This window comes from Vipera ursinii (genome assembly GCF_947247035.1).
Source record: "Vipera ursinii genome assembly, chromosome: 2".
NCBI classification, from domain to species: Eukaryota; Metazoa; Chordata; class Lepidosauria; order Squamata; family Viperidae; genus Vipera; species Vipera ursinii.
In genome coordinates, this window is record NC_139513.1 from 118,370,769 (window position 1) to 118,380,583 (window position 9,815).

The window sequence follows — 9,815 nt, forward strand, 5'->3', positions numbered from 1 at the left end:
AACTTTTTAAAACACAGTGCATCCTGCTTATTAACCGCTTTGACACTTCTCATTTTGAAAAGCTAACAGGGCAAATCACTGTGAAATTGGTTGTTGCCTACTTCAGACAGTGTCCTGAGTCTATACCTCAAAAGAGAGTTGAGATGGGGAAGTTTGCCTTGATGGCCTGATCTGCCTCATGAACAGCAGTCTCTGTATAGAACATGCCCGTATGCAGAAGAACCTGCTGCCAGATGAAGCAAAACAGCTGTTTTAAGGGGGCGGGGGGAGTCCTTCTACTTTGATGAAGGGATTTGCAGGAATGCTTTGCTCAAGTGACAGATTTTATTTTCCTGGGCTCCAAGATTACTGCAGATGGGGACTGTAGCCAAGAAATTAAAAGACGCTTGCTCCTTGGGAGGAAAGCCATGGCAAATCTAGACAGCACACTAAAAAGCAGAGACATCACCCTGTCAACAAAAATCCGTATAGTCAAGGCTATGGTCTTCCCAGTTGCAATGTATGGCAGTGAAAGCTGGACCATAAGAAAGGCTGAGCGCCAAAGAATTGAAGCCTTTGAACTATGGTGCTGGAGAAGACTCCTGCGAGTCCCTTGGACTGCAAGGCGATCAAACCGGTCAGTCCTAGAGGAGATCAACCCTGACTGCTCTTTAGAAGGCTAGATCCTGAAGCTAAAACTCAAATACTTTGGCCACCTAATGAGAAGGAAGGACTCACTGGAGAAGAGCCTAATGCTGGGAAAGATTGAGGGCAATAGAAGAAGGGGACGACAGAGAATGAGGTGGCTGGATGGAGTCACTGAAGCAGTAGGCGTGAGCTTAAATGGACTCCAGAAGATGGTAGAGGACAGGAAGGCCTGGAGGAACATTGTCCATAGGGTCGCGATGGGTCAGACACGACTTCGCAACTAACAACAACAACAACAAATTGCTCAAGTTATTATTGAAGAAAAGCACCTCTATATAGCCGTGCTGGTTTTGGACAATAAAAGATAGTCCTCGAATTACAACAGTAATTGGGACCAGAACTGCTACTGCTAAGTGATGCAGTCATAAAGCATGTTGTCATGTGACTGCTTTGCTTAGTGACAGCATTAACCAAATCTTACCAGATGTTAGGCCTTCTTGGCTTGGTCCCTTTCAGTCCTGATCCTTGGTAAAATATCTCTACCCTTATCTTTTCTCTTTTGACCACCCTGCCCAGTGGCACTCGTTTGTGGTGGCAGCACCAGGGCAGAGGCCCAGGTGTCAAGGGGCCGGGGAAATCAGGAGATCCAGGCAGTTCAAATGGGTACAAAGATTTATTGCAAGCTTAAGGTCTCTACAAGAATCTGAACTACAAACAGCCCAAGCAAAATGGTGGTAGGTTAGAGTCAGAGGAATTCAAGGTGGGCTGGACGTAAATCTCTTGTGAGTGTAAACAGACTCATGACTGATGATGGGTTTGACCCCCTCCCTCAGTCTCAACCTGGTCATCTCCTACAACAGAGCAATTGACAGTTTCAGCCGTCATCTGGGCTTTATTTTAGTCTCAGCACCACCAAGCAGAGCCACCTCAAGCCCCACACTGGGTGGCCAGTCATCCCAGTGCCACAGTGCAAAGCCCCAGTCAACCCAGCTGGCCTGCACTCCTCAGTCCTTGCTGAGTCCAGCTGACCTTTACTGTCTTCCTATGTGAGACATCTGCTGGCCATTTTCTCCTGAGGCTGCTCCCACTGTTCTCCAAATAACACATACCATTCCCCAAATGGCGTGTGCCATTCTCGTAATGCTTCAGAAAGCCTTCGGAAAACTTTTGAGGCCTTGCAAAGCATCACAAGAACACTGCATTGTGGTCCAAATATGCTATTTTGAGAATAGTGTAAATGGACTTGGGAAGAAGGCCTGGCACAGCCAGCCCACTGCCTTGCAAAGGGTCAGGCCAGATGCATCCTGTCAGCACTGGGAAGAAAACAGTGAAGATTAGTTGGCTGCAACAGGGCCTGCAGAGCGCAGGGTGGCAGACCAGCTGGGACTTTGCATATGGAGCCGGAGTGCCTGGCTGTGGTGAGAGTTTGAGGTGGCACTTCTTGGCTGAAGTAGTAGCCTGCGGGTGGTGGCATCTGGCTGAGATTGTTGAAGGCCCCAGGTATCTAGATCAGCCCCAGTACCATCGTCAAGAGTGCTGCTGTGCAAGTCAGCCAAAAGGGCTGAGATGGAGTGGGGGTGGAAGTACCCCTATAGTCATAAGTGCTAGTGAGCTACCAAGCACCAACATTTTGCTCACAGGACACTGGGGGCACTGCAATCATCATAAATTTGGGGATTGGCATAAGTATTATTTGTTCAATGACTTGTAACTTTAAGTTGTCTCTCAGCAAATGGTCATATTGTGAGGATGACTACCTGTATTGTTACTGGAAAGCACCAGATCCTTTCCAAATAACATGATTCCCACACAATCCCATTCAGTATTAGATGGTTTAATACAATGAACCCACCCCTGAAAAGTGCTCTTGGTTTTAACAGTCAATCTCAGTTGCTTTCATCCCATGACTTAGATTTTCTTCTAAATTCTTGCAGAAAGGAAGGGAGGGAGGGAGGGATTTAATTTCCTGCTGTGATAAGCAAGAACTGACTTTATTGTCTCTTCTTCGTTTGCTCAAAACAATTTGGTTTATTTGAGGAGTGCTTAATATAAACTATGTCAGCCTGGACCAAGATTAATTCCCACAGTGTTTGGCAAGAAAAAGATTAATTACTAGGTAGTGAAGACTGAGGTGGAATATGTGGGATCCAGAAATATATTAATGTTTTGGGGGGAGGGAAATCTCTGGGGACAGGTTTCAACCCTAAACAAAAACAAAAACAAACCCAAAGCAAGATAAAAAAGGAGGCACAAAGAGAATTTGTCTTTTGCCACTGACTTCCTGTTCTGTTCTCCACACATGGGAAGCTGGTTAATGAGCAGAAATTACACAGCATCAATCTTCATATTTCACAGAGGGATAGAATATGGAAAATTTCCGTTTCTGTCTTCATGCAAAAATCCTGCCAATAGCCCTCAAGGTACCCCAGAGCCTCTAAGTATCAAATAATTGCCAAGCCGTCATTTTAATGGACTCAGCTAATTCCTCAGTCCTTCTCTTCCCCTGGCCACACAATGCTTCTTTACTCAAAAGGAAGAGTTCTTGTTTGTTTTCATAAGATATTGGCTCTTCAGATTGGTAAATACTTAACAGCTTTATTAAGGTCATCCTTACCACTCAGCTACGCTAATCATGCTAATTTATAGATATAGTATAGTATGAGAAGATTTAATCAACATCTACAGCAGGCAACTGAATTATCCAGTGTCATTTTGATTCGAGCTATAAGTCTCAGAGGTGATAGAGGATATTTTGAGTTTTCATCTGCAGAGGGTGAGAGAATTCTGACCCTGGTGATGGGAAATCTAACATTAAACAAACAAACACCATTTCCTCCTTCCATTTCTAGAGCTGGTTTTTCTGGCAGCAGAGTTTCTGCTTTGGGGATGAACCAAAAAGACTTATCTTGGGAATCATCTGCTTAGATTCTTTTCCTGTCCTGGATTTAACACAGAGGGGATTTTCACACATTAACCAGCTGCCTAAGAGACAATCAGCAAATAACACCTGGCAGATATTTCTACGGGTGGAGAGGGATGGGACAGCACTGGGTAGTAATCCACCATTAAGCCCATTTCAGGAAATGAACTAAGTGTAGAGTCTATTGACACAATCCTAGTATAAAACGTGATCAATATTGTGTTGAGAGTAAGTACATGAGAAGACCATCTTCACTCCTTCAGCCAAAAGATAGTCCAAACTTTTTCAGGTAAGAAGCAGTTAGAGAAACAACTAATGGTTCCCAGCCTGCCCAAACAAATACACTACTACTAGGCAAGGCAAAAGAACCAAGGAAAATATTCCTCAATTTTATGCCATCACTCATGGGTCACAAGATGATGGAGGGGAGGTGCATGGGGCAACATACTCACAGTTGGAGGAAGAAATGTTCTGGCATTCACAGAAAAACAGAGAAAAAATCCTGCCATTCCCCAACTTCAGATACAAAGAGAAACAGCTCAGGATGAAGGAAACATCCTGACCTTCCCATTAGGGAAGAATCAACCAGGCACAAGGTAGATATGTGGTTTGCTGGGAATATATCTCAAATATGTGGTAGGAGGGTGAAAAGCCAATGGCCTATTTGTCTCTATTACCAGCAGGCTGCTTTCCTTTGGCAAGGAACAGCTTCTCTCCAGCAGCACAGCCTATATCAACAGCTCTAATAGAAGGAATCCCACCAGCAGATAATTGTAGGGTGGTAACCTGAGCAGAACTATGTACATTTATTAAGCATTATAAGACAAACATGTTTGCCTGCACAGAAGGTACTGTAATGTCAACTGTTCCAGTGGGAGGAATACTGCTATAGTTTGTCCCATAATACTCGCTACTAACTGCGTTTGCTAAATGTTATTTATTGCTCTTCCATTTCTTTCCATGTCTTGCCCTTTGCTCTTTTTTTTTTCCTGTTGCAATTGTAGAAATAAAGCACCCACCCACCCCCAAGAAGGAAATATTTGGGGGAATATTAAAAAGGCAGAAAAGCCAGCCCAAGTTTTCTTAATAGCCCCAAGCAGATAATCCCTTCAGAAAGACTAGAGCCAGGAAGCTTGATGCTGATGGGATTAGAAAGACAAAGATCCCTAGAACTAACAACCCCTAACCCAAAAAAAGCCATCAGCCACAGCCACAGGGAAGCAGGACATGACCTTTAGGACATAATAGGATTAACCCACCACCATCAGAATACCAAAAGGACACACTGAACCTCAGGTCAAAGTTCATGCCTGAGGAACAGGAATAACTCCAAAGCCCAAGAAGATATAAAAACCCACCACTCCCAGTACCACGTGGTCAGCCACCCCAGAAACATGCTGCTGTCACTGAAGTTTCTGGCAACTAAATAAACAAGAACCTTCTTTCTAAAGAAGTCTCCATTTTGTTTATTCCCAGCTTGGAGTGGACCCTGATGAATATTATGAATTATTCAATTAAAAAAGAACTTGGAGTACATTGAGCTGAAGTCAGTGCACTTATCTGAAAGGGAGAGGATTTTTCAATGGGGTATGAGAAACTCTTAAACTCTGCCTTCCAACTACCATAAATGGCATTACCTCTTCCCTCTCAGATCCATGTTTCAGCAACCAGAAAAATACCTCATTTTTCAAACTGTGGCCTGCAATCAGGTGAATCCATAGCCATTTTAGAAAAATATAGCAAAAAGGGCAGGGCTGGTTAGCTGACATTAAAAAGCTCCCAAGCCCCAGGAGATATTTGGGGTAATGACGACTCCTCACTTTCTTGTGTTTGAGAGGCAGAGTGAACATTATTTTTACTTTTTTTTTATTAGCAAGTCCTATGACCAGAAAAAGCTTTAAAAAAAAGCTTTCCATGAGGATGAAAGGACAATGGAGGATGTTTTATACTCTCTAGAGTTGCTCGGATAAAAGGTGTGATGAATATATCAAAAATAATAATGTTGTATGTAATTCCTCTTTAAAAATCTGGGTGAGATCGATGTTTCCAGTAACGAAGCTCGGTTTAGCAGAATTGGGAGGGGAATTCGACCTCTTGGAGGGAGGGGGGGGGAAAAAAGCAGAAAACCCTAGTAAAAATTTCTTTTCATGTTGTGGATATTCATTTTCAGGATTAGATGGTTCACAGAGCAATTTGTGAACGTCAGAAACAAAGAGCTGCAATCCTATACACCCCTTGCCAGGAATAAGGCCCATCAACCGTGGTAGAATGTGAGGTCCCTCAGATGGACATCATGAGATCATTGCAATCACAGCAGACATCTAGCAATATCTTACTGAGCTGTCAAAAATCCCAGAAGTGAATAATAACTGAGCTTCCTTTGATTTTGTTTTCTCCCTTTTCCCTTTTCCTTTTAGGAGCCCCCAGGTGACAGCGGTGGCAGCAGCAGCTGGAACAGCAGCAAAGTGGCAGAACCCCTCCCACAGACCTGAAATCCCGTCTCTCAGAAGACGGAAAAAGGATAGCACCCAAGAGAACTACATCTGTCTCCTTTAATTATCCCGTGTACATATTAGTCAGTGGAAATGCTTTATAATTTCTATAGCTAAGGCCAGCTAAGCTATAGAAGACCAGGTGTGCATAAACACTCTCCCTGAGGTTAGCCAGGCAAATTCAAATCATGTACACTGTGACGGGGGGGAGGGAATGTATTGAATTTCCCCAGAGGGAAACAAAAAATATATAGATCTTGACTGTTATGATTCATCCACATTAATAACTCTGGAGACTTACTGTTTTTGTCTGTCTTGAAGAGGACTTTTCATCAAATGGCATTGAATTGATACGTTTCCATCTTTTGTACTAAGGTGAGAATGTACAAGTTCCAATATTTGATTTCTGCAAGTACTTTTGTGCCCATATATTGCCGATGACAATGTGAGTGTCCTTGCTTCCCCACCCCCCAAAATACTAGTGATATGTGCATAAGTGCTTGCAGGATCTCATTTCCGCATGATACATTCTGACCATGTCCTTAAAAAGACATTTGATCTCAATACATTTAGTCTAGATTTCAAAATCTGCACCGTGAGACGAGGCTTAGTCTTGTCTTATCATTTACGCTTTTCTCTACTGCTATCTCCTCTGGACTGGAGTTTCTCTGGAATTATATGAATTGTGTTTGCAGTCCTCACTGTTTTCTTCTTAGTTTTGTATTTCATTACAATGTTTTTCCCCCTTTTACAAAACTAACTTTAGAAGTCTTGCTATTGTAGAAGATTTAGCCAAAGCTTGAATACCTAAAACACCTGAAACCAAAAAATGATGTATTAAAAGAAGAAATCAATATATTAATTTATAGTTATTTCATGATGCCTAAGAAATTCTCTGTGTGGGTTGAGTTGAATCATTTCATCCAGTCCTATATATGTTGGTTTTCTGAGGTCTTATTGGGCTTCTTACAAAAAAGTGGACGCGGAAGGACATTCTTCGTTACACCCCTTTTGTGAGCAATTGTAACAGAATAAATCCCATGTAAGTGAATGAGGTTTATGCAGGTCTAACTGTACATAAGGTTATTGCTGTGGAGTTGGCAATACCATGCCAAGATAAGTTTGGGATAACAATCATTTTTTTTAATCTTTCCCTTTTTAATGCTTTCCTTCCAATTCCCATAATTAGATTTGAAAGGATTTCTGATAAGATTTTTATGTTCATACAACCACCAATCAACTCCAGCAAGTAGCACTGCCACCTAAGTAGAAGGGAAAAATCTGACCATTGGCTGACTTGGCTGTTCATTTAATAGAGAACAGATTTGGAAAAATCAGAAGGGAATCCTTCATGACATGGAAATAAGGAATCAGCCAATCTGCCATTAAAGATGCAAGAATCTAGACTGGTTACAAAATATGACAGTTCTAATGTTTATAAATACACATTTTTTCATGCTAAAAGGGACTCTACTATTACTAAATTCCAACACATTCCTCAAAAAATATGACCTTAAATTCTGAAAGTCATCTACAATAACACCATGATCCCATATCACAATCTAAATGTATTTTGAAATTCATTTTCAAAGTACAATGACATTTCTGGAAGGAAAATATGTGCACATTAATTTACCCCTGAAGCAATTTGTTAGCCCTTAAAAATTTGGAACTATATTATTTCAATCCATAACAATTTGTCTTCTCTCTCTCTCTCTCTCTCTCTCTCTCTCTCTCTCTCTCTCTCTCTCTCTCTCTCTCTCTCTCTCTCTCTCTCTCTCTCTGTCACACACACACACACACAAACAGACAAGATGGTGGGAAAATCTTGACTGTTACATTGCATACATAGACTAAGTTACTTTAGTGAAAACTCTCTCTGTGTGTGTGTAAGTACATACACACAAACCAGACAGTTTTGACTAAAGTAATTTTATTATAAATGAAAAAGGGATAGCCAAGCAAGAATGCAAAACAAAAGCAAAAACACAGCATAATCTTGCCTGTAGCAAGCTGGTGATGGAAATGTAAAATGAACTGAAAAACTCAGAGCTTGTGCAGGTCAAAGGCAAAGTAAGAGTAGAATAGCCTTGGCCAGCCAGGGCCCTACCAATGTGCTGGGTTAGAATTCCCGTTGGCTATGCTGGAAGGGGTGATCAGAGTTGTTTAGTATAGCTGGAGGGTACCAGGCTGTGACGGTACTTATAGCTTTTTACTGACTCTCATTCATTTCATTCCCAATTCTTCCAAACTTTGAATTGTAGGGTCCTTGGGAGCAAAAAGCTGTTTCTCATGGGGATTATCTGTTAAACAGCCATGCACAAGAATACGGCACTGTATAAAATAATAAATATTAATACATATAATTTAATATTGTATTTTATAAAATGGGCTTCTGGTGCTATGAACAGTGATTTGTGAATGTTTTCCTCCTTATCGTACTAAATCCTCTTGTTTATTACCCAACGTACTGGCTGAACCCTGTTGTAATTTTCCTCTGTATTATTTGTATGACTTCTGTATGCTGCCAATATATTGTCTTGTGATTTTGTTTAATCTTTATACATCAGTTCCTTGTTATAAGTGTTACCATTCTGTGTTGTCTCCATAAAAAATAGAAAATCATCTATGGCAGGATAGGTTAATCCAGAGATAGGCAATATGGAGCCTTCTGGATGTTTTGGATTACAACTCACAATGTCCTTGCCATTGACCATGCTACTTGGGGCTGATAGAAATTGAAGTCCAGTACATTTAGGGATCAACACACTGTATCCCTTTGGACTACCCAAGAGTAATCAATTAATATTTTATTATTGTTAATTCTACAGCAGACCAGTCTCAGACTTGTAGATATTCTAATGCTCAAAATAAACATATAGATTCAGGATTTTATATTGCCCTAACTCTTCCCCTGTGATTTCCTTTGTATGCTAAACTCCAACAAAGCATGCCTTCATTTGCAAAAACGTGCTTTTTGCAAGTGTGTATTCCACTTTAAGGCCATTAAAAACAGAGGTTAAAAGAATGCAAGTTTATACACCCAGTGTGCTCCTCTACCAGGCCTGTCCACCACTTATGTTTCCACTGGTTTTTAATCCTGCTTTTACTATAGCAATGGCTGTAGTACGTGGGAAAGTATAATCATGTAGCTGCTGTGTTTTTGCTGTGTTTTATGCCAAGAAAAGGAGAGCCACGAGACATTCTAGTTTATAGCATGTGGATGGCAGCCCATGAGGCAAAATGATGGACTCTGTTAGTCTAGCTCAGGGTCAGCCCTCCCAGGTAAACCAGACAGATGAGCTCATTCTACTTTATTGGAAGGCTACATTAACAAGACTTTCCAAAGTACAAATATCTCACTCTCACTTTTAACAGTCTGATACATTAGGGCAGATTCTTTTTAACTTTCTTTCTTTCTTTGCCCTTTAAGCCCTTTAAGCAGTTGCAGGCTCCTCCACTTTTTATCTGATCATTACCTCAGTAGCATCTTTTCCCCTTGTCTCACAAGGTCATTCTCACATACCGTTACATCCAGTGCCTCCCGAACACTTTCCTTCATAGCCCAAAACCACTTATCAAAAAGTGTTATCGAAATCTGAGAACCAGTCATAAGTCCTCTTCCTTCAACACCATCTTAACTTCAAACAGTCACTGAACAAAGGGCCGTAATTTGAGGACTACCTGTATCATAAAAATATCATCGCATGATCTTTGGGTCATTTCAACAAATTACCATTAGTAATTTCCTCGATTTTTATCTTAATAGGAAAACT

General features: G+C 41.2%; 1 protein-coding gene across 1 annotated transcript in view; it reads left to right on the forward strand.

Annotated features, from left to right (window-relative positions):
* CYGB (cytoglobin) overlaps positions 1 to 6,076 on the forward strand; it is a 63,985-nt gene extending 57,909 nt beyond the window's left edge. Inside the window, exon 4 of the mRNA XM_083356586.1 lies at positions 5,965 to 6,076. Within this exon, the coding sequence (XP_083212712.1) occupies positions 5,965 to 6,039 (75 nt within the window). The 3' untranslated portion in view covers positions 6,040 to 6,076. The remainder of the gene's footprint in view (positions 1 to 5,964) is intronic.
* The last annotated feature ends 3,739 nt before the right edge of the window (positions 6,077 to 9,815 follow it).